Genomic DNA, 25,582 nt, shown 5'->3' with positions numbered 1-25,582 from the left:
TAACTCTATTGTTTTTCAGCTTTATCAGCTCGCATTGTTTTTTATCATACTCATCTTAAAATATAGCCATGTGATTTATTTGGAAGGTAAGATTAACACTGATGGATTAAAATTAGCTCTTTTCTTTTCTCCAGAGTATTTTATCTCTATTAATGCTTTAATTCTCCCATAATTAAGTTTTTTTTTTAATTAGACTGTGTTCGTGTGAATCTGTTTAGATGTGTTTCTTGCTTAATAAAGGATGTAAAAGTATGTTTCACCTACTTTCAAACTTTTCCTGCAGGAGATCCCTCTGTCTGAGATTCTCCAGGTGGAACCGTTCAGAGACTACAGTAATCTGGCGCAGGGCAGCAACCCGCACTGCTTTGAGATCATCACAGCCACCATGGTCTACTATGTGGGGGAGAACAACAGCAGCCACTATCACAGCCCTGCTCTGGCCGCTTCTGGAGTGGGTGTGGAGGTGGCCCAGGGCTGGGAGAAGGCCATCAGACAGGCCCTGATGCCCGTCACGCCCCAGCCGAGTGTGGCCAGTGCAGCCGGTCAGGGAAGAGATCACAGTAAGGAGAATCTATTCAACCTCTTTTCTTTTTGCACGCTGATCCTTGCATCACTGCCCACTTTAGAGTTTTCAGTTTCTGCAGCTCGCAGGATTTTGTTGGGGCTGTCCATGTCAAATTATATAATGTGTGTTGAAACTTTGAGGTTTACCAAAATGAAATCTGTTCATATTCACATTTAAGGGTGAGGGAATGCCCTGCTGTGTGTATTTGGTATTCAAGAGGAAGCGGGACTGTTAAGTCATTGTTTGGAGATGATAGGGGTGACAATAGAGTCCCATGATCAAGTTTTTAATTGAATCAAAACTATTGGTGCCCCAGAGAGGCTGTAGTTTTATTTTATTTTCCCTTGTCCTTGATTTATACATATAGGTCTCATTTTGACATTCAATCTCATTTTCAGAGTTTATACATCTATAAAGGTAGCTAAAGTAATGGGAAATTAGGTATTTGTTGATAAATAAAACTAAACCAGTGAAAAATTCTAGTCAGGTTTGCATCCTGTTCTGAATCTTTGCGCTACATGATAAACAGCACCCGACCTCTGCAACGAGCTACAGGAATGCTCTCTTGTATAATGTCACTGTTGTCAACACAAGGTATGAAGGCGGCTACAGCCAACAAGGCGATATGAAAACATGTCTTATTCCTTTCAATTTTTATATTACGTCTTTTAAAAATCTGTTCAAGATATGTGGTACCTTAAAACATATTACCAATTAAAATATTACAATATTTACAAGAAGATGGCAATTTAATTTCCTTAGTTGTGTAGACTAAAGAACATAAAAAACTTATGAGATTTTGTTTTGTTTGACACCAAGATACACTTTTTTTATTTTTTTTTTCTGATTTGTCATTTTGGACGTTTGCACTTTATTGTCTTTCGTAGTGGATTATTTCTGGTTTCTGGTGCAAATCATGTCGTCTGTTTACCGTTTCAGAGTTACTATTCACCAATTCATTACACACCTTGACTCCTGACTTATTGGCACGTGGAATATTGAGCCAGAGATCTTTTTATTCGACTTAAACCATAAACCATTGACAACAAATGCTTCCATCAACATTCTGAACCACACGATTAACGTAATTTGTAAAACGGTTTTACCCTATTACTGAACCCGGAGGTACACCTCAGTACAACTGAACTCATTTCAGAAATATACATTGAGAGCTTCTATTAAGAACAAGTTGATTAATTTGTGAAAACATTTCTTTTTTCTTTTTTGAGTCATGTGGCTTTTTGCGTTTATTTCATCGAATGAAAATTAATTGTTGCCTTAGTTTTGTTCCAGACTTGTGTTTAGTCTTGCCCCTGTGGCAGTCCTGATTCTTAAGTTGAAATGCATTGCATTCTTGAGCCATTTAGTCACACACATCTCCCCAGATTGATTCATTTTGCCAATTTCTTGTGTAATAAAATGCTTCATCATGTGGGCCTCACTGCATGCAGCTGTGATAAAACAGAAGGATGCTCACAGGATGAGAAAACAGGGGGAAACTAAATTGTGAGGAATGCATCACAAACTTGAAATATTTAATGATTCACTTGTTGCTTAATGCAAGAAGAAAATGTTGTTTTAAGTGCTCCTGGGTGGAAAAAAAAAAATCATGCGTTTCCCTCTTTCAGAAGAGCTGTCCATCAGCATATCTGTGTCCAACTGCCAGATCCAAGAGAATGTGGTAAGTACAGCTTCTTTAATTTCTTTTCTACCAGAAGCAATTGCGCAATTTCCCAGCACAGCTTGCAAAATCATGCATATGTGTGCTATTAAAGTAGCTGTTGTGGTTAAAGCAGAAATTGTATCTAACTGCTGCTTTTATTAAAATATTTAGTGGAAGCTTTTTTTTTCTTCTCTACATAAATGAGGAAGCTTTGTTTTCCTTTTTTTTCTCATCCTTTTGGGTCATGGGGTTTTCGATTCAGTTCCACTTCTGCACTGAGTGAAAGTTAAATATTTGGCAACAACTAGAAACATTTGGGAAAAGCAACAACGTTGCCAAACCATAGATGATGTAATTGTTGGCGATTCCAGTTTCAGTCCTGAGAGCTGGCTGTTCCACATGTAAAATGCAGCCATTAAGTAACTGGAAATGGTATCTGTGCAGGATATTGCCTCGATATATCAAATATTCTCCGACGAGGTGCTGGGATCAGGCCAGTTTGGCATCGTGTATGGAGGTATGTTGTTTTTATTAAAAAAATAAATAAAAAAATCCATGTGATATTTGGTGTGGCTAAAATTAGCATGGCAGTAAATTGCATTGTGTTGTGGTTACTCTCACGTTTCAGGGAAGCACAGAAAGAGTGGCAGAGACGTAGCCATCAAAGTTATAGACAAGATGAGATTTCCTACCAAGCAGGAGAGCCAGTTAAGGAATGAGGTGGCCATTTTACAGGTAATAAATGATTGACTCTATATTGTCGACCATTTGTACAGAGAGTTGCATTAAGGGTCATGTTAGGGCAAGGTTTTTTACACTTTAATTTTTTCCCCTTTTTCTTTAGAATCTGCATCATCCAGGTATCGTTAACCTGGAGTGCATGTTTGAGACCCCAGAGCGAGTGTTTGTTGTCATGGAGAAGCTCCACGGAGACATGTTGGAGATGATCCTCTCCAGCGAGAAGAGCAAACTACCAGAACGAATCACCAAATTCCTCGTCACACAGGTTCGTGCTGCTTAAACGGGGATCTCTCTTAACTTCCTGTTTTTCTCACTGTCTCACCAATAGTTTCACCCTCTTGGTTTTGTTTATGTACCTATTAGCTAATAATTTGCAATGAACTGCCTTAAGGTTCCAGCTAAATGTTGACTATATTTAAAGCACGCAGTGGCTCACAAAAGTATTTTAAACCCTAATCTTTTTTGTATGTTGCAAATACAAACCTTAATGTTTTTTTTTTTGTTTGTTTGGTTTTTTTTTATGCAAAAGCAAATGAGGTCGATTAGCAGTGCTTGCCAACAACTAATGGTGTCAACCAGCACGTGTTCCTGCGAAAAATTCTCTGTACTGTTGGCATGTCCCGGCAGTCATGAGAATGTCATACACCAACATTCTTCAGTCAGAGGCCTGTTTGAATTTGTTGCGAGTCTGGCTGTTACAGAATACCTTCCTTCCCACAGCATCATCATCCACAATAACTCTTTGACGTTATTTGGAAGATGAGATACAACAGTATTTAATTTTCCTTTGGGATAAATAAAGTATATTTGAACTGAATTTAATTAGTCAGAGATGAAAAAAAAACTTGAGGAGATGCAGAAATCTACAACTCGGGTGGACACATTGAGAGAGGACAACTGAGTCATTCACTCCTCAAATCTGGTCTTTATGGAAGAATATCAAGAAGAAATAGGTTAATGGGAGAAAGCCATAAGAAGTAAACCCTGCAGTTTGCCCCAAGCCATGAAGGAGACATGGCAGATGTAGACGAGGACGCTCGGATCAGATGAGACCTAGATCCAACTTTTTGGCCAACAAGGCCAAAAACCTTTTGCTTGAAAGCAAAAAGGTTCAAATGTATGTGGAGGAAAATTAACGCTGCACATCACCCTGAATTCAGCACCCATCCATGAAACATGATGGCATGTATACAGTGATGACCACTTATACTGTCTGTCCAATTTGACTGAGCTTGAATTATTTTGCGAAAGCAAATTGACAAATATTTCAGTCTTTAGATGTGCAAACTGGGATTCTTACCCTAAAGGAAGCTCGAAGCTGTAATTGAAGATAATTCTAGAAAATATTGATTCAGTGGGCCTGAATACATATGCATATCACAGTTTTTTAAATTTTGTGTAAAATTTTTCTTTCATGATTCTGCTCAACTGTGTTTCCTCTCAGAAAATCAAAGATAAAATGCAGTTTGTGTTTTTTTTTATTGTTACAAAATCCAAAGGTTTCAGGGAAATCTACTGTCATGTTTTATATTATGTAAGTTTCAATTCTTCTCAACACGCGTGTGCATGTTTTTATATCAATTTCCTTCATGTCCTTCTTGATCTTTCTCCCCTGTGTCTGGGTGTGATGACCCTCTGCTGCTGTTTATTCTTGCTGTGGTGGCCTGATTGGGGTGGGGGGTCTTTATATGGCACTGGTCCACACGGCATCGCCGCCTTCTGCCTGGCTGCCGATTACAGCCTGCAGTGTGCTAGTGGCTTTGTGGCCTAATTAGAGGAGCTGCGGGCCCTGGGGTCTGCTTAGGTTTTGGGTCCCAAACAGCAGCAAGGGCCATTAACCACGGCCCCATTAGCTGCAGCGGGGCCTGGCTCAGATGTGGCCAGAAGGACTTTTGTTCGAGCCAGGGTCGGGATTGGGGGACCGAGTGGATTGTGGTTTTGGTGTAGATCCACAGGCTGGAATTTGTGCAGCGGGAGCTTATGCAAGGATCTGGTGAATATAGATGAGCTGTGCAATGTGGAAATATTTAACGGCATCTGTGTGCCTATGACTCCGATTTTATTCCACAAAAATACAGTCAGTTTTATCAGTATTTAAACGATAAAGTTGTAGTTTACATGGTTAGTATCTTATGTTTATGTTGAGTGTGTGTGTGTGCTAACTGAACTTGTGCTTTCAACAGATCCTGGTGGCCTTGAGGCATCTGCACTTCAAAAACATTGTTCACTGTGACTTGAAGCCTGAAAATGTACTACTGGCCTCTGCAGAGCCTTTTCCACAGGTAACAACGATAAATATATTTTGCATTTCTTATTCTCTTTGGGTTTATAGTGGCATGCTTGCTTTACTTCTAAAAATAAAAAGCTCAGAGGTCTTTCTTTCCTCTTTTCACTGAATTTCAGAAGAGGAATGTTTTTTTTTTTTGTTTGTTTGTTTGTTTTTTGGTTTGTGGCATTTTAAATATGATCTATAAACCTTTTATGCATTAAATAATGAATTTTAAATTAGATTCTCATGCACAAAGCTGGAAAGTGTTAATCACAAAGACACAATGTGTTCCCATTGCTTATGATGAAACTGTGAAAATACCAAAAATAATGTTTACAGGTAATAGATTTTTAACAAGTGCAAGAACACTTCCAAATAGCTATTTTCTGAGAAGAGAAGCATTAAAGTTGATGGATGATGCATAAGTTAGGTCCTATATAAGAATACTATGTACTGCTACATGGGTTGTGCTGCAAACAAAAGAAAATGCAGCCAAACCCACCCAAATCCCCCCAAAAACTCTTAAAACACCTTCTGAAAGGCTGAATATGTGGGAAAGTGCTTATTGCCTCTTGTTATCCACAGTAGAGGATCTGTGATAAAGTACATGTCACCATAAACTCTAAAATACACACAAATTAGATAAAAATGGGTCAGCATATGTGTGCTGACGGTGCATGTCGTTTTTCAGGTAAAGCTGTGCGACTTCGGCTTTGCACGCATCATTGGTGAGAAGTCGTTCCGGCGGTCAGTCGTTGGCACCCCGGCCTACCTGGCTCCAGAGGTGCTGAGGAGCAAAGGCTACAACAGATCCTTAGACATGTGGTCAGTGGGTGTCATCGTCTACGTCAGCTTAAGCGGGACCTTCCCTTTTAACGAGGACGAAGACATTAACGATCAGATCCAGAACGCCGCCTTCATGTACCCCCCGACACCCTGGAAGGACATCTCTGCAGAGGGTAGGAAGACAAAGAGCAGCCTCGTTCTTTCGCTCTCTCCCTTCCTGCTGGAATTTACCAAAGCTTAATTTATTCTGGTCTTCACCTCTGTAAATAGTTGCCAGCCTGGTTGCACCTGTATTCTAGTGTCAAACTGAAATTCAGATGAACTATCCCTCCCCACCTACATGTCTGGGTCAGCTCAACTTTTTAAAGCTCGACTTTCAATGTCTGTGGTTGAGATGAATCACTTTCATTTCTTCTCAACTGTCCGAGCTGTAACTCCTCCCACGTACAGTTCACAACTCAGGATGATGCTAATCTCAGGTTCTTTGTTTTATCTCAAAGTGTCCCTGTAAAGGTCACTAAACCCTGTAAGCTATGTGTGAAAATGTTTGTTTAGCGTCAAATATGACATGATTCCATTGTATGTGCAGTGTCTATAAAAAGTATTTATAGTGCTTTGATTTATTTATTTATTTATTTTCACATCTACCGCACTACAACTGCAAGCTTAAAAGTTTTTTTGCTGGCATTTATCACAAGGCATTGCATAATTGTGAAAATGAAGGTAAAGGATTCATACTAAAAAGTATGGAAAATTAAAAATTGACTATGGAACCTTTTCTCTTTAACATATTTTTATATTATCTTAAAGGTAAAAGTCTATATTTTATGAAAATGAAAGCAATGAACAATTGAAATGAACAATACTAAAACCAGGATAAGCGGTTGTTTTTGACTGAAAAGCCCATTATGTCATACCAACTGCTGGAAAATCTTAGATCGAGTCATAAAAATTCTGAGATTTTTAAATTAAAATATTTTAAGAGCCCTGGACATCACTTGGTTTCTTCCATCTCCACCTGTAACAAATCAAGTCTGTTTACTAATTATATCTTTTTTGAATGCAGACGTACCAGATGTTTTTTTTTTTTTTTTTTTTTTTCAGATGTTTTTTTTTTTTTTTTTTTTAGGGGTTTTAAATTAATACCAGAAATTCTGTTCTCAATTGGAATTTTGATTCCCCAAGTATCCTTTTGTTTCCACTCGACATAAAATCCTAATAAAATTCACTTCTGTTTGTGGTTTCACTGTGAACATATTCATTTGTGAATTCTTTTGCAAAATGTCTAAGTCTGATCAATGTGTGTCTCTGCCACAGCCACAGACCTGATCAACAATCTCCTCCAAGTCAAAATGAGGAAGAGGTACAGCGTGGACAAGTGTCTGAGCCATCCCTGGTTACAGGTGACACAATTTATTTTTCTTTTTTTTTTCTAAACAACCATGTCACAAAGTTGCCAGACTGACGGGTTATAATACGTCAACAGAGGTTTAAATCTGAGCGTGTTTTCCAGGATTACCAAACATGGCTGGACCTCAGGGACTTCGAAACGCGGCGAGGCGAGCGCTACATCACCCACGAGAGTGACGACGCGCGCTGGGAGGAGTACGCAGACGAGCACAACCTCCCGTACCCCAAGCACTTCATCATGGCTCCCAACCTGGATGACATGGACGAGGACCCCTAGTGGTGAATGAGCTTTACTGCGTTGTGCATCCACATGAAGGAAAGAAGACTTTTTGGAAGCCAAAAAAAAAAAAAAAAAAAACCAAAGAAAAAGAAAAAATGCTTTTGGAGCGGCAGGTTTTCCCTCCAGAACTGTTTGTTGTGGAAACAGAGCAAAGCTGACCGAGTGGATGGCTTCACACCGGGAGCTTTTAGATTGGGAAAAACCCAACTTACTTTGTAGCGCGATTAGGAGGCGAAGATGCGTGTCACAGAAGCGCATTAAACGACTGTCAGCAAAGAGGACTGTCCTCTCTTCCTTATTGTAGAGTTTGTTAAACATTCCCTGGATTTACCTGATTTTGGTTGCTTTCTTTAAGACAAACTCAAGCCCAAAATTCAACCTGATATGTAATAGGGCTGACGAGTCTTCGTCACGAACAGCGGTCTTGATGTACGAGAGGAGACAAAAAGCCGTCTTACATCAGGAGTAAAAGGCACCTTTCACAAGGGAGTAACAGTCTGAGAATGAGCTCTCTCCAGAGCTGTTTGTCCTTCGGCATGAACTGGAACCATGACCTGCATACGTTTGTTCTGTCATGTATTTTACTAATTGTTGTAGGTTATTGCACTATTCAACTATGAAGAATAGCAACTGAATAGAAACACTATTCGCTGCTAGAGAAAGCAAACGTTTTCTTTTTTTTTTTTTTTTACATTTCCAGTGTGTGCAAAGTGTCGAAGCAATCAGCAGAAAGTCTTTGCAGCTCACATGGAATTAGCTGCAGGTATTATCAGTGTTTTCAGGTCTGACAGTGGCAGCTAATAGTGTGAAAGCATGATCAACCTACCCCTGCAGAAAAAAAAGGTCTGAAAATCGGTTTCAAACGTTGTTCCAAACTGTTTTATTTATTCAACATTGTGAATTTCTTTGTGCAAACCGGAACCCTGGACATGCAAATGCAAAGATGAGTTTAAGACAAGCTCCCATGTTTCTGCATTATCTTTCTCGCCTTTTATAACTTTTTTTTTTTTTTTTTCAAATTCTGGAAAAAGACTTTTTTGCTGCTCAGCAGGCATCTGTAGATATCTGAATAAAGTTTCCAGAGGCCTCGTTTGTTATCCTCTCTGGAGCATTTCTACAATATGTTTTGCAAAATTCAAAAAAATTCCACAGAATAGAAATACAACTGGGTATAATCGGAGCTAAATTCAGGAATTTATACCCTGGTTTTATACTTTGTGCTCTGTTTGTGTGGTTTGGGAGAATGTTCCAGTTTCTCTATGTCATTTTTCCATTTTCTTTTTCTTTTTTTTTTTTGTTGCCACTGGATTGGCAGGTGTCTGTGTTTTGTATATTTCAGTACTTACCTGATGAAATAAAACAAACAATAAAATCACTTTGTTCTTAATTAAAGCAAATCAAACCATGCATATTCAGTAAACAACTGGAGTTTGAACTATGTGTGTTAGAGTCTTCATGTTGTGGTTTCCGACAGCAGAGCCCATTTTGAGAAGCTGGATGCGATTGTTGCGCCACAGCGAGGAGTCGGCAGAGCCAGCTGCTCGCCACGGAGGAGGAGTAATGACGGCAAAAGAGATCTGACAGGAGAAGAAGGGGGTTCGAGGAAGTCTTTGAAATCACTCATTATTAAAAAAAAATACTTTTTTTGATTCCAATAAGTGTTGTTTAAAATGCCTTGTTTGCCAACTGTAATTTTGAATGAACCCATTGTTTGGCGATGCAACTTCTGATCATTCTACAAAAGAACTAAACTAGAACTGAATTGATTTTTATTTTTATTTTTTTATCAGATCAGAATCTTTATTTCCCATTAATGTAGAATTATAAAAAAAAACTATTTTTTTTTCTTTATTCTAAAATTAAATGTTAAAAAAAAATAACTTTTTCTTGATTTAAATATGGAACAGAGTTTCTCTATGGTAAGTATTTATCAGAAACCGAAACACTTATTCTCATGTTTTAACCATAAAAATGCAATGTAAGAAGGAAGAGCTTTATGCTACTAGCACCTCAGAGCATGACGGACCTCACAGTTTGCACAGCTCAAATTAAAACACCTGGGACAGAAACATTTTTCACATCTTTTTGGATGTGTTCCAATAGAAATATGACTTGCAAAATGGCAGCAACATGGATGCACAATCCAGACGCTGATCAACCAAAGACACGTAATTAATTCAACAGGGATTACAAGTGCCAGTAAGTGTGAGCACAGTCAATTATTTCTTCATGGGATTTAAATACACTCAATAATTAAATCCTTTCGACACTTCTTCATCAGAGTTGCAGATTTTTATTTTTATTTTTTATATTTTGAGAAAAAATATGTGAGAATAGGTTGAATGTTAGGAAGGGTAGATGAGATGGATCTCTTTTCTGGTTAAACGGAGGTGTAAAGGTTCACCATACTTTTGAGTAGAAGTAGTGCATTAACATAATCTACTTCTGTGAGCTTGAATCAAAGACAAAACCAAACAATTTGCATCTGGAAAGCATATAAACTTTTCAGCATACCATGACAAATTTCATCACTTTGAAGAGTTGCATGTAATGTCTTTCTTTTAGTGTAAATTATTACTGCAGATATTGCTTGTAGCTTTCAACACAAAGTAACTGTACAAAGTCATCTGTTTACAAATTTCAACTATTTGTGGTTGAAAAATTCAAACATAGTTAATAAGCTGCATAAAAAAACAATTTGAACTACTATTGCAGTTTTTACAATGAATTTGGTATAAATTATAACAGTACCAATCCTGTCTAAATTCAATTTAATTTTGGGGTAGCGTCTTAACTTCCAAATGACCCCGTCCCACCCAATAATCAACATTCTTTCCGGACCGCAGCTTTATAAAGAGGTGCTTTACTAAGAGAGTGTTTACACACACCAGCCCAGACGGCAAGCAAATTCTTATAACTGTGATTACAACATTTTCATTTGAAACATTTGTCTCTTTTGATGTATGTATTATAACATATGTTGATTTTTTTTTTTTTTTTTTTTTTTTTTCAAATTTCAAGTAAGAATCTTGTATTTGGGGGGCCATGTTTGCACAGAACACATGTTCCAGTGTTTTACCGTGCGTTTCAGGAAGGACACAGTTCTGTTTGCTACCAGAAGGTGTCACTATATGTTTTTGTTTTTTTTTTTTCCAATGCATATGTAGTAGAAACAGTATAAAAACGGAGACAATTTGGTCCTATTGAATATTTCGGAATGTTTCCTATGCATAAATTTAAATAGCAGAGTGTTACCAGCCACATAAAATAAGTCTTTTTTTAATTCACCAAATAATACATCTTCCAACATCACATATATATATATATATATATATATAAAGACTAAAAGATGAGAATGGAGGGATCAGGAAGTGACCTTTATTCTGTCCCCCTCATCTTGAGCTCTGGGTATATTTGTTGAGCAGCTTTGCTCGGTAGATTCTCGGCAGGTTTCGCGTCAGGACACACAGAACTCTAAGGGAGGTCTGTGTTGTGCCCCCTTATCCTCCCACCCTTTCTCCATATCCACCTTTTCCCTCCTTTCCTATATGTTTGATATCCATTGGCTGCAGACCAAACAAGCAAGCAAACAAACAGAACAACAGGAAAAAAAAAAAAAGCCATCAATCAGACAAGGTTGGTCTGGGCTGGAGGGATGAGATGGGGAGAGATCTTGTTTGCTCTGCAGGCCAGTTCCATTTCACTGTGATGGCAGAGGAGGCCTCCCAGGACATGGCTATACCCACACTTGTGTTTGACTTCCAGAGGGGATCAAGGCAGTCCTCAGTCCACACTGACACATCATCTTCTGACCCAACGGGATGCTGGCTGCAGCCACAGGCCCGTAGCCTTTACCCAAGCTGGTCCATTTCTGTTCTGTTTGAGAGACTTGTTGGTGTGCCGTTTAACCGGTGACCTTTTAACTTCATAAGGCTGTCTATTAGCCATGATCTGGAATCTGAGAGTCATTAAATTATCTGACTTCAATGTAAATCTTGAGATTAATTAGCAATGTAACATTTCCTTATGAAAAGTGTATACTATCACATAATGTTGTCAATGTGCACAATGTGTATTTGTTGGCCTTGTCATGACCGAGCATTTCTCCTTCCCTTTGCTTGGAGCTGATTATGCAGTGCAACAGTATTCCCTCCCCTTGAATCTGTCGAGAAATGCATTCCACAAACTCGGTCTTTGTGGAGGAGTTGCAAGCAGTGGTGATAGAAAGCTTCAAGAAGCTAGTCTACCACAAGCTATTCTGAAGACAAGGCAAACACGTGGAGGATGTTATTCTGGTCAGATGAGAGCAAAATGAAACTTTTTGGTCTACATGTAAATGTGTGTCAGAACTATTCGCATGAGGAAACACGCTGTTGAAAGTAATATATATATATATTTTTTTTTTATCTTCAGCAGAGACTGGGAAGCTGGATGGGGTTGAATTACAGCCCAGTCCTGGAAGAAGAGTCGAGACTGGGGCAGAGGCTCAACGTCTGCATGAAACATACAACATTCAATAGAATGATGTAAGCCAGTGCGTATTCATCCAGTTGTGAATTTTTGGGTTACTCTCCGTAGAATGTGACAGGACTTCGGTGTTGTCCTGAGAAAGAGCAAAAATGAGAAACTTTAGATGTGTAAAGTGAGCGATGACATACACCAGGAGATTTGTTATTGTGGTGAAAGGTGGCTCTGCAAGATAGTTAAAACGTTTTTCAGTCACAGAAAACACTGGAAAAATGTACTTTTCCTTCCTCTTCAAAATGATGCTGTAATAGTGTAATGTGACAACAACAAAAAACTTCTTGTACCCTTTTGTACGACACTCTTCACTCATGTGTTCATTGCTCTCTAGATGCATCAGCAGTAAGACTCTCAGAAAGCTTTGAAGAGCAAAGTAAAACAGTGGTTGCGAGAAAATTAAAAAGGGTCATTGTTATTTCCTACTAATTCGGTGTCTGTTATATTGTAGTAGCATTTAGTTTTGCTTGTTTTTTTTTTTATATTTATTTTATTTTTAATCATGCATAGCACTCTGTATTGCCCACTTGCTGAAATGTGCCACACAAATAAAATGACGTTGCCTTCAAAGTTTAGGATTTTGGTCAAACATTGTTATAATAAGAAACATTTATAAATGAGACGCCTCAACTTTCCAGCCTTTCCTGTGGACAAAAAAAGATGAGAGCTCAGTGTGTGGCAGAGCATCTTCTGTTTCACTTAGAGATAGAAACTAAAAGCTTTGAATTGTTTCCTGGTCTTGGTAAAAATGCAGATGGGGCACATAGGTGTGTGTTTGACTTCTTGACTCCAGCTGTGCCTTGAAATTTCTCCTGACCCGTCCCTCCGACCGGTTGCTGTGTGATTCACCATGCATGCCTGTTGCAAATCACCCAGGCACAATACGCAACCCTCCTCCTCCACCCTCTCCTCCTAAAAGGGTCGGTCATTGAACTCTCAGGCAAGTGGCAATATTTGCTCACCTGAAACACACACATCTTGCCAATTGGAGCAGGGGTGGGCTCCGCGGCTGGGGAAGGGCTCCACAGTGCAGCTGTGGTCCCAGAAAAAGACCAAATCAGGAAGTTTTCTAACTGCCTGTAGAGGTGGTGGGGGCTCAGGGGTGGCACTCTCTTGCCACAGACCTATTGTATCTTGAAGGAGGCAGGGATAGTATTTGTTCGAAGCTGCAGGAGGCTGATGAGGTGCTAATCTGCTGAGAGGCTGTGTCGTTGGACCCCAGTTCCCAATGGCCTGTTAGCTGTCAGGGCCCCTGTAAAGGAGGCGCAATTTATGGGCCCCGGCCCAGGACTCAGCCGTCAGAGTCCACGGATAAGCAAACACAGATTGGACACTTATGCTGTTGCTCTGGAAGGGCAGGCTTTAACACCAGGCTCCTGGGGTGACACGTAGGCAGCGCCTCCCCATGACTCTCCCACCCCACCTCCCTCTGCTCCTCTGTAAACACGACAAATTAGCCATCTGCATATGGATGGGCTCTCAGGCCATGCAGGGAGAAGGATGACAGTTCAAGTTATCCACTCTGCAGTAATGTAGACCAGAAATGCATTTTCATTTCTCCCTCTCTCATGTGTGTGGGGACAAAAAAAAAAAAAGCAACAGATGTCAAGGTAGGTAAGATGTTTTTGGTATTCTGTGAAGTGTAATGAAAGCGCGGGAGATGGGTTCAGGAGTCAGAGGTAATCCCAAACTTGAATTTCCCCCTCAGTCTGGAATACAGATAAGACACAGCAGCAGATGTGACCCTGCCTCACTCGCTGCCTCTGTGGCTGATGGGGGCGGGGGGGGACAGGGAGCACTTTGAGATGACAAGAGATGTGTGCTTTTTACCAAGGTGATTATTGCAATCCACCATATTGAACTCGCTGCAATCTCTCGCACCCCATTAACTAAATCAAAATAAGATTAGGGTTGCTGAATAATTATTCTGTCATGGAGAGGATGCCACCATTTGTCCCTGTCCCCAGAGACACTCAGCATTATGAAGACAATTACTGATTCACAACTTTTTAATCATGAGGCCCGGTTTGCTCTCTTGTCCGCGCAGACAGAATCTGACAGCGTGGTGGCCGCGTGTGAATGGCAATAGCTCATCATGGATTATTGGGTGGGCTTGATTGTAGTGATATTTAGCCGCAGAGCTTCCCATGGGAGCCTGGCTCTTTAATTAACATAGCACCACTGCCCTCCCCTTCGGTTTTTAATTGCCTTCAGTCTGTGATTAAATGTGTATTGACTCTGCAGTTGGTCCAGCAATGAATAACAATGTGCTGATTTGATGATATTAAACCTTCTTGCTCCAATACACTTCCCTGTGGTTCTGAGAAAGTTTTAGACATCACAAGGCATCAGAGCAAGTGACTTGGGCCACACAGTACATGTAAGTTGTCTTATTTTAGAGCTACTTTAAAATCAGATAGATGTATGAAGTTGATTTTTTTTCCAGACAGATTCAATCAGAAAGTGCTTAAAAAATAAATTTCACTGTTCATTACAGAGTAATTGTATATATCACAAACTGGCTTTGATAGAAGGCTGGCAGGAGCAAAGCCATTGTAGAAAGAAAGTCATGTATTTCTACAATTTCCCTGAGGGTAAATCCCAAAGGGATGAATAAAGTTTCTATCTATATCGCATCTCATTAAAAGTTTGCTACAAATCTTGGAGGGAAATATTGCAAAGATGACAAAAATTGAGCTTTCTGATTTTCATTCAAAATGCTATGTATGAACAACTATTCCTGCACGTCACCCTTATCACACCAGTCCTGTAGCAGATTGGGGCGATGGCGGCATCATGCTGTGAGGATGCTTTTCTTCACCATGGCTGGGAAAGTTGGTCAGAGTTGATGGGAAGATGGATACAGCTAAATGTAGAAAAAATGTAAAAACAAAACTGTCTGTAAAAGTCTAGAGGTTGAAGCTGACATTAGTGCTTGAGATGTACCAACGACTCTGGGCTCAGTGCACAGTCAAAACTACAGTCGGATGAATGATTCAGATCAAATCACATCAATGTGCTAAAATAGTTCACTCACAATCTGGGCTTCAGTTAATCGAAAATTTTTACAAAGACTTAAAATGTGGTATTCAGAGCTAATCGCCATCTAAGGTTATGCATGAAAAGTTGTGCAAAATCAGCAGGCGTACCTCAACAGCCTTTCTTAACTCAGAGATATAATAGATAACTCAGATATAAATAGATGACACACTTTTCAGATTTTTATTTGCAGAAAATTTTGAAAACCATGTATCCTTTAGAGTTTTATTCTGTTTGTGTTGGTCTACAGCAGAAGTGTCCAACTCTGGTCCTCAAGAGCCACTTTCCTGTACCATTTGATGCATCCCCTCACCAAAACACATGAATCAAACGAATGGCTTGTAAAAGGGCTCGTAAGGCTTTTGCAGAGATGGATGGTATGGTGATGGGGGGGATTTAGCCATATGATTTAACTCTACTGTAGAAGGAACATATCTAAATCTAATCGCAACTAAAGGTTTCAGAATAGTTACTCTTGAGAAATTGATCGATACAATTAAAAAGACACATTGAAGTCTGTGCTTGTGATGTGACAGTACATGTAAGTTTTCTAGGGTAATGAATACTTTTGCAAAGGCTCATAGGAATCTTAGCCAAAAAAAAACAGAACTATTGAAAGTATTATTGAAAAAATCTTTGAAAGACTTTCAAGGCCCCTTGGAAGCAAAACATAAATATATCAAGGATGACCCAATACTTTCACACATTGTTGTAATTAATAGATTCATAAGTACATTCATAAATTGTATGACGTTGAGGCATTAAGGAAGTATTTAAACTAGTTCTTGATCAAATTCTCTGAATATTTGGTAATGTATTTGGTAGGGTAGAGTCGCCAAGTAGGGAACTAATATTTTCTGCGTATCAATGAGAAAAAGAACATGAAGAAATATGCTACAAAACTCCATGAAGTTATTTAAATCTGCTTTAGATGTCAGTGACAGAGCTGCATACTTCAGTGTCATCTAATCTGTTCATCTCTCATGATCCAGCCTTCTTCAGTCTACTCCTGTGGTCTAACAGATAAACTGTCACCTTGTTTGATAGATGGAGAGCAGCAGTCAACACTGATCCCTTAACATGACAAGGGAGAAGTATTGAATCTGCAATGCCCTGGATACAGTCAACATAAAACATATCAAATGACATTCCTCCCCGCATTCCTCTCAATATCAAAAGGTGCTTATTTGAGGATATCCTTAGTGCATTTACGCCTGTGTTTGCATCCCGACCCACTGGGGCAACCGCAATAACTTTGGACTCCCTCCCACTGCCCCTCACTGCAATGAGTACTCTCATTTTTTTTTTTTTGTCCTGCTGGGTTGTGTGCCTTCCCAGTCCGAACGCTTTTCAGATTCATTTCCAGGTAAACACGGTGTGGCCAACCGCAAACCTGCAGCCAACAGGCGTTGTCACAGCTGTGGCAGTTAATGGCAAGTCCAAACTGCAGCCAAGCTCTGGAATGTTTACTGTCACCACAGGCAGGTTGGTTGGCAGTTTTTTTTTTTTTTTTTTTTCCAGCACTTTCCAAAGGAAGGTTCTCTCATTATTAATTTTATTTTGACAAATTACTCGCTTAACCCCTCACACTGTGATGTTTTGCGTGACCTTGTGTACGCGGAAGGAAAAAAAATGGGTCATTCAAAGTGGATCTTTTATTTTCGGTTGAAAAAGAAAAGTTAACACATTCTTGTCAACTACTTCTGGGTGTTTGAAGGAATGCTTGAAGAGATCCTCCTTCCTTTCACAGAGCAGAAATCACCTTGTCTTCACCTCCCAATTTTCCCTGAACCCAAGAAAGCTCCAGCAATTTTCCATTAAGGGCTTTTGTTGGCGTAGGTGTTGCTCTTTTCGCTTCTTTAACCGACTCATTAAACTTTCTACCCCTACTAGCTTTCCTCGTTGTAATTAAAGAAGTAATGACACCTGAATGCGTGAAATGTAACATGGGTCATTATAGAAGCTAACTGGTCAGGAAAGTGGCAAATCTGACACAACAATCAGGTCTGAGTGCTGACACCTTCAAGCAAGTCTGCAGGGCTTACCATAATAATGAGAAAAAAAAAATCATTAGGTGGTTTTTACTCCAACAAAAGGCCACCTTCAACTAATGCACTGTTGTATTCTCATACACATACAGAACTGTTATTTCTTTGACCTGTAGGATCTGTGCTGTTAGCACAATGTTTGATTTGCAAAGTTCAAACCAAACGAGTGTAAAATGTCGGCCTAGTTTTTGAGTCAGAGAAGAGACAAGAAGGAGTCTCTGAACTTCAAAGAGCTGCCAATTTTGAACTAGCAACCGGATCTTTTCGCTAAACTTTTCGCTTCACTCAACCTCCTCATTAAATAAGAAAGAAGGTGATATGGTGAAATTATTCTGTATAATAATGTTAATGTTTTTGAGTTCACTCCAGGGACATGTTTGTTTACTTAAGATAGCATTGCCCTTTCATCAAGAAGTTAGCATGATTGCTACCTTGGCACAACAGTCACATTTTAGTCTTAATGTTAACAGACAGGCCAACTAGCTATATATATTTCTACATAAACGTTTATGCATTTTTTTCCCCCATATTATTGATGTTTCATATTTTTGGATGTGATTTTACATTCCAAATTTCAAAAAGTACTTTTAGTAGGTATGTCTCAATCTGGCTAGTTGCTGAATTTGAGTTAAGGTCAGATGGAAAGTAGCTCCTGAGTTTTAGTTGAGTTGTACAGTGAATTTGGCTAAGAAACACTGAACGACAGACTAGCCAACAACAATCGGTAATCAAGAAACTCCCATCACTTTTGAATGAACATCGTGGAAGATGTGGGCCTGTCTGGTGAAAAGAAAAACAGTGACTGAGAGACAGTCACCAAGAATACAATTCTGTTTCTTTAATTCATATATTAGTTCTTTAGTAATTCAATTTGTGTGTTATTATATTTTAACCTACTCTTTTTATAGCATTAACCTAAAACATAAGTTACTTTCAGCTACTATTTTTTGGTCTCAAAACCTAATGCAGTATTTTTTATTTTATTTATTTATTATTATTTTTTTTTTAGGAACTACAAATATAAAAGAGAATTTATAAATCATACGATTCAAATCATTAATTTAACCCAGTTGCTTTCAGGAAAAGCAATGCATATGCAAGTTAAGTTTGGGGTGAGGTATTAAAATCAAATGACAAAACTGTATTTCAGAAGTTTTGTGAAGTTTGTGGAGTTTGATTTTGATGCTCAAGTAACTCTGTAGCGAAAAAAATGACCAAATTTGCTTTGAGCTTTGAGCACGTATTTGTACCTTTCATAAAATGTATTCCTTCTCATTTTAATATACTGTTACTATTGATTCTTACCTAAAGATGTAGTCTTAGAATCATTTAAATATGAGCTTAGTACAAGGTCAGACATTCCAAAAAGGAGCAATAGAGAACATAAAAATCATATATCTATTTCTTTATACATTTAAATAAAATGTTGCAACTCACTTAACCTAAATGAACGATTAAAATATTATGGACTGTCTTTTTAGATGCAAACCTAAAATGCCACTGGTTAATCTAAAGCTCCGCACCATCATCACCTTTTTGAGCTGTAGCTCATGGTGGCACAGGCTCTATCTTTTACTATTGCTGTCTACTTTTCTTTAACCGAATTTGTAAAAGAACAATAATATTTTTGCTTCTGGTGACACGCTTGCATTGAATAAACAAACAGTGAGCTGTGATTCAGTGAAATGAAAAGCAGCCTAAACACAGTCAAGTCAAACAGGCTGAAGTTCTTCTAGTCCTAAACATATTCAGGTCAACGTTTTTGCATCTCATGTGAAAAGTTCAGCAGTTCAGTTACAGTTCGGGGAATGACTAATATAAAGGCAAACATCAATCACAGAGAGAGGGAAAGACGAAATGCCAAACAGGGAGATGGAGCAACTGGAGGGTCCTGTGTGAGGATTTTTTTGTTTTTTGGCTAAATCTAAAATGTGTCCTTCACCCCATGTGAGAGGACTTTGGCAGGTTGATGATTAACCTGTTATTAGCAACGTGTCTCATTCGGGGACATTATGTCGTTAAAGGTCATGGAAAAGTTTTACTATACAAGTTTTGTGCAACCAAAATATAAAACGTTCCCATCAAATACGTTTCCATACATGAATACCCGTAAAATAAACAGGTAATATATTTTTTTTTAACCCATGGGTAGATAATGTTATTTTTGTAATTTTTTTTTTCTCTATCTCTCTCTCTCACTCTTTAATAGATTCCTCGATTGTGTAACAAATGCAAACAGCTGTGTGCGTTCGTGCATTCACACACGATTGCGACCTATTTTGGTGAATTTACGCAAGCGAAAAATTGGCACGAACAAGGAATTTTTTTTTTTAAATTCAAAAATATGTACCATATATTCTGCATAATGTTAAGCCTAACCATTGCATTGACTCAGAAGAAGAAACAAAAAAAAAAAAAAACCCAAAGCAAAACAAACAACAACAACAACAAAAAACATGGGACATGTTCATTATCATCGTGTAAAAATCATATTAAAATCTTTACACTTCAAGTGGATCTTGACGTTTGACAACAGCCAAAGACAAAACAAGGAGCGGCAGATTTCTCCATCTCCTGCTCCCCGCCGGTGCAATCCCAAATCCTCAAACACAGCGAGCTTTTTTCTCATGATCTCATTTCCAAGTTAAGCAGACTGTGTTGGTCTCTCGTCAACACTACAGGTTTACTCGCTTTTACTAATGGGGGCTCTATGCTGATAGTTATGCTCTTGCGTAAATATGCAGTCAAATAGATGTACAACCACCGACACGTGGCTGACACCGCTCCGCAGCCTCACCTGGATGTTTGTTTCATACAAATACTGTACGGGCTGCGAGAATTAAGGGGCCCTTTAGCACTGCGGGCCTCCGGAGTCTTTCTGATAGAAGATTAACACATTAAGCAAACGCCCATTATTTAAAACCCCCCACACTAAGACCAATACAAACAGAAAATAGACTATTCAACTGCAGCCCACGGCCTGAAATTGCTCGGTTGTGATAGATCCAATTGCTTTCCTTTAAGGAAATAGAACGCCGCTTAATAATGTCTGAGGTCAAACATAAAAATATAAATTATTTTTGTGCATTGATCTAATGTCAAAAACTGAAATCAAATTCGCACAAAGTAGATTGATAAGCTGTATGATTTTTTGGAGAGGAAATAGTGAAGACAGATGAAGTGTGTCATCCGACAGAGGGCGCTATAAAGCTGTGTCTTATTAATTAAAAACGATTTTTAAAATAATAATAAGTGCAATAATTCAGTGATTCGGGGAGAAATACAGAAATTTCTGGAATACATAAATAGAAATATATATTTGTTTATTTATTTTTAATTTGACACATTCATTAGACTTTAAATCAAACATAAAACAGTTTAGACAAAGCCGTTTCTCTAAAGAACTTATAAAAATAAGTGAAATATTTTATTGCCATTCATGCAAACTATAAGTAAAGTAGCAATATAACTTCAAAGCGACACATTTAGTTTCGAACGAAGTACCTTTGAGGAAACAGCTGCGCAAAGATTTATATTATTACAATTTTTTTAACCTTTTTAAATTTTATCAAAATTATTTCATTTTTAGGTTTCCTGTTTAAAGATCCCCCCTCTTATGTATAAAGCGTCCTCGTGTTTTTTTTTCCATTTATTTATTTTTTGTGTTGCTGGTATAAAATAATCAACAGTTATCATGCAGGTTGCCGCCTTAAATTCCTTAAACGCACCATAATATAAATGGATTATGATCTGAGCACAGATGAAGTGGAATAAATCCGCTGGAGGATGTGCGTATAATGAAAAGCATCAAACATTCCTTTTTATACATCCCACCTCCCGTTTTTTTTTTTTTTTTTTACCCCTACAATAAGATTAGTTTATAATGAAGCTTTTCATATGAAACTGTTCTTTTCAGTGAGCGCAGGTGTACAATTGGGGCTGGAGGGGGGTGGGGTGGAAAGAGGTGGAGGGGGAAGCTTGAGGAGTCTCACGCCTAGGTGCGAGCAGATTATTCAAATAGGGCCCAAGGCGTAGAAGTAGGGATTGGAGGCTTGCCTGGCGCACAGAGCTTATATCACAGCGCTAACAGGCAGCGCGGAGCGTCATTTGGACTCCAGCCTCTGACGGGCGCATCACGGCTGGCTCCGCAGGACGCACATACACCAAGTCCTTCACGGAGGAACGGACCGCGACCCGAACACACTAACTGGTCCCCTGTCACTTGCTACCAGAGAGACTTTTGGCTTTTTCCTCTGCTGGGAGACGCTTTGTCGAAGTCCTCCATGATGCTTGGAGCAGTTAAAATGGAAGGACACGAACATACCGACTGGAGCACCTACTACGGAGAGCCCGAGGTGGGTACCTTAAATATATATATTTTTTCCCCGGTCTAAAGCCGATCCCATTTTATACAACTCAATATTAGCCCTGAGATAATATTAACTTTGTGATCAAATATTGACTTGAGGCGCCTCCAAATCCTCCCCCATCTCCGCACAGCGCGCTATCCTATCCTAACAAACTTGCTTGACATGTAATGGGGGGTGGGGGTGGGGGAGGAAACTTTTCATGCGGATATTAAAACTGATTATTGTTATTTTTTATTTATTCCTTTATTTATTTATTTATTTTTGGCCACGTTTACTTTCAATAAACACCTGTGGTGTTTGGTTTAGGTTAATGGCAATTGGTTCACATGCTGCATGTGTTGCAGATGCACGAGAAGAGCTGTTTGAAGCTTTGTAAAGCCTTTGAACATTTTATAGCTTTACTATAATTTCTTTTATTTGTCATATTATGCTGATAAACATTTGAATTCTTTTTAAATGTTTTACTCTAGGTAAAACATTTTTTTGTTAATACTTGATTATTATTATTATTTTTAATTAAATAATATCAGATTTACATCAGATTTAATTAATAATAACAACACTTTTGTGTGTAGGAATTATTGATCATGTTCTTTCCTGACTGTGCCAAACTCATGGCTGCCTCTCTCCCCCTCCACACTTGACAGTGTTACACCTCGGTTGGCAACATGAACACCGGCCTGGGAATGAACTCCATGAATACCTACATGAGCATGTCCGGCATGAGCACCACGGCCAACATGACGGCCAACTCCATGAACATGTCCTACGTCAACACCGGGATGAGCCCCTCCATGACGGGCATGTCGCCGGGCACCGGAGCGATGAACGGCATGGGCGCGGGCATGACGGCCATGAGCGCGGCGCTGAGCCCCAGCATGAGCCCAATGACCGCGCAGCCCGCCTCCATGAACGCTCTCACCTCTTACACCAACATGAACGCCATGAGCCCCATTTACGGACAGTCCAACATCAACAGATCCAGAGACCCCAAGACCTACCGCAGGAGCTACACACACGCCAAACCCCCTTATTCCTACATCTCCCTCATCACCATGGCCATCCAGCAGTCTCCCAGTAAGATGCTGACGCTGGCTGAGATCTACCAGTGGATAATGGACCTGTTCCCCTTTTATCGACAGAACCAGCAGCGCTGGCAGAACTCGATCCGTCACTCTCTGTCGTTTAACGACTGTTTCCTCAAAGTGCCCAGGTCGCCCGATAAACCCGGGAAGGGCTCCTTTTGGACTCTCCACCCGGACTCCGGGAACATGTTCGAGAACGGCTGCTACCTGAGGAGGCAGAAGCGCTTCAAGTGCGAAAAGAAGATGTCGCTGAAGGACGGCGGGCGAAAGGCGGGCGACGCCGGCTCCTCCAACAGCAGCTCGGAGAGCTGCAACGGCAACGAGTCGCCGCACTCCAACTCTTCCTCCAGCGACCACAAAAGGTCCCTGTCGGACATGAAGGCGAGCCAGGCCCTCAGCCCGGAGCACGTCGCCGCTGCCGCTGCCGCCGCCGCCGCCTCACCGGTGTCTCAGGGGCAGCACCTCATGTCGCAACATCACTCCGTCCTGGCGCACGAAGCCCATCTAAAGCCGGAGCACCACTACTCGTTCAACCACCCGTTCTCTATCAATAACCTCATGTCCTCGGAGCAGCAGCATCATCATCACAAAATGGACTTGAAAACTTATGAGCAGGTGATGCACTACTCCGGATACGGCTCCCCGATGGCCGGGGCGCTTTCTATGGGCCCCATGGCGGGGAAAGCCGGCCTGGATTCTGCGTCTATACCCGACACATCTTACTACCAGGGTGTCTATTCCAGGCCGATCATGAACTCCTCGTAAACGCTGTGGACTCTCCTCACCTTAGATTTGTACATTTGTAAAAAACAAAAACGGAAAAAATATAGACTTTGTGTACAATATGTATTTCAGATATTTTTGACGTTTGCCACCGTTTTAGTTGTCAAGTTTGTTAGTAACCTAATTGCTTATTTTGAAGGAGAGGATGTGGACGATGACAAAAAAAAAAAAAAGGTGAAAATTCTTTTAAAGAGTTATCTTACATTAGGAAGATGAAAAAAAAAAAAAAAAAGGTGAAAATGTGACGAGATCTGTTCGGCTTCAGGACTGGACCCCAAAGATAAAACAACAAGTTGCTGTAAGATAGTTGACACCCGCTCATCGGGATTTCTAAATGAACTTAAATGCATCACAGGATTTGTTCAATCATTTGTGTAATTCCTATTTATGGCTTGTATATGTGTATTCTTGTAGTGACAAGAACAGAATCTATATTAAAGTGTTATTGGTTTTGTTTTCTGAATATGATGTATTATTATTATTATTATTATTATTATTATTATTATTGGCATTAGGACATTTATCACAGCCAAAATTAGAATAATTTTTGGGTTTTCATAGCTATTTTATGAAACATTCTTTCCAATATAAACAAACAAAAGTCTATGTTTTTTTTTAAAAAAACTGAAAAAAAATATATTTTCATACATAACATAGACAGTATTGGAAATGTTAAACAATAATGGCTAAAAAACATTTTAAACGTTGTTTTGCTTTAAAATTATCTTAAAAGCTAAAAATATTTTTTTCAAACGCTTTTAAAAAAACATCTTTTATCGCTCAATAAAGAAAACTTGTAACATATTTTCTTTTTTATTGCTAAGCTTATTTTAAAACTTAATGGAAAAGTCTAAAAAATGAAAAAAACAAACAAAAAAAAACACAAATAAATAAATAACCGAAGATGACATTACTTATGCCTATACGTGTGTGGCTCTCTTACTTTTGTTTATTCAAAGTTATTCTAAATTGTGGAATATTTTTGTCGCCACGATGCTTTCCTAATAAGGCCCATAATTTCAGCTGAGGGATTAATAGCTTTGCAGGATAAAACCGAGACAATGCTCACAATTTGTCTCCCAGGAAATGCAAACAAAACAAATATATGCTCATTAATCCCAAACAGAAACGGAGATATTAACCTATCAACAACTCTGCATTTTCGTCTGGAAGGAATGCCATTAAAATTCATAGAGAAATTAGTTCTTTACCTAAAATAATTTGCTTTTTTTTTCATAAAAAAAAAACCTCTACGAATCGTGGGTACCTCGCAGAAAGTAACAGAAAGCAAGCCCATCACTGACACGCTTGCGAATTCAGGGTAAAACTGATTCGCTATAAGGATATTTAATCAAGCGTTCAAATTCCCCCACATACAGTGTGCCAGTCAAACACCATACAGGCCTGTCAGTCTCCCACTCTGACATGTCTTCCATTCTCCCCAAAGCCCCCCACACACATTGCAAAGTTTAGATCAGTGAATAAGATTAAGTGTCATTGTCAGACAGAACAACCTCCCGCAGTGCAGTAGAATAGCTGCTGCAGAGGAGGCCTGATTTGGGGAACTGAACTGCCTGAATGTGATGCTCTCTAACTTCTCTTCCCACAATCTGGGGGCTCCATTGTCTACTCCCTATTTTTAAAGTAGCGGGACCCTCCCTTCTTGTTAGATAAGGAAGGCTGACTGTCGTCTACATGAATCCAACACCACCACCACCCCCGCCCTCAGCTCGTCCCACCGTCACAAACTCAAATCCAAGGCCGGGGACAGTTTCTGCCCCCTTTATAGCCCAAACGTCACCCCTTCGAACTTCTGAACACGTAGGGGCCAAAAGTGTGCGTTTATTCTCCAGACCCTCTTTGCAGATCGCACTTTAAACAGCGTGATCTGCGAATAAACAAAGCCAGTAAACAATGGAGTGGAGGCTATGCCCGAATATAGGAAGAGTACACACACACACACGCACACACACACACACACACACACACACACACACACACACACACACACACACACACACA

The 25,582-nt window shown here is 39.5% G+C and overlaps 2 protein-coding genes across 2 annotated transcripts in view; both read left to right on the top strand.

Annotated features, from left to right (window-relative positions):
- prkd3 (protein kinase D3) overlaps nt 1–9,134 on the top strand; it is a 47,855-nt gene extending 38,721 nt beyond the window's left edge. Inside the window, exons 12-20 of the mRNA XM_007549109.2 lie at nt 284–560; nt 2,194–2,246; nt 2,673–2,745; nt 2,857–2,963; nt 3,073–3,234; nt 5,153–5,251; nt 5,930–6,197; nt 7,342–7,427; nt 7,538–9,134. Coding sequence (XP_007549171.1) covers nt 284–560; nt 2,194–2,246; nt 2,673–2,745; nt 2,857–2,963; nt 3,073–3,234; nt 5,153–5,251; nt 5,930–6,197; nt 7,342–7,427; nt 7,538–7,711 — 1,299 coding nt within the window. The 3' untranslated portion in view covers nt 7,712–9,134. The remainder of the gene's footprint in view (nt 1–283; nt 561–2,193; nt 2,247–2,672; nt 2,746–2,856; nt 2,964–3,072; nt 3,235–5,152; nt 5,252–5,929; nt 6,198–7,341; nt 7,428–7,537) is intronic.
- Nucleotides 9,135–21,364: 12,230 nt separating this feature from the next.
- On the top strand, nt 21,365–23,733 carry foxa2 (forkhead box A2). Its single transcript, XM_007549107.2, has 2 exons — nt 21,365–21,677; nt 22,340–23,733. The coding sequence occupies exons 1-2, from the start codon at nt 21,606–21,608 to the stop codon at nt 23,540–23,542; spliced, it is 1,275 nt and encodes a 424-aa protein (XP_007549169.1). The 5' UTR covers nt 21,365–21,605; the 3' UTR covers nt 23,543–23,733.
- The last annotated feature ends 1,849 nt before the right edge of the window (nt 23,734–25,582 follow it).

This window comes from Poecilia formosa, unplaced genomic scaffold (genome assembly GCF_000485575.1).
Source record: "Poecilia formosa unplaced genomic scaffold, Poecilia_formosa-5.1.2 Scaffold30, whole genome shotgun sequence".
Lineage (NCBI taxonomy): Eukaryota > Metazoa > Chordata > Actinopteri > Cyprinodontiformes > Poeciliidae > Poecilia > Poecilia formosa.
Note: the sequence above shows the minus strand (reverse complement) of the source record. Positions and strands in the feature narration are given on the sequence as shown.

Bases quoted from the DNA above. Each gene is read 5' to 3' on its own strand.
- foxa2 (XM_007549107.2), top strand. From the start codon at position 21,606: ATGATGCTTGGAGCAGTTAAAATGGAAGGACACGAACATACCGACTGG. The intron at 21,678-22,339 runs GTGGGTACCTTA...CACACTTGACAG, and splicing joins CCTACTACGGAGAGCCCGAG to TGTTACACCTCGGTTGGCAA.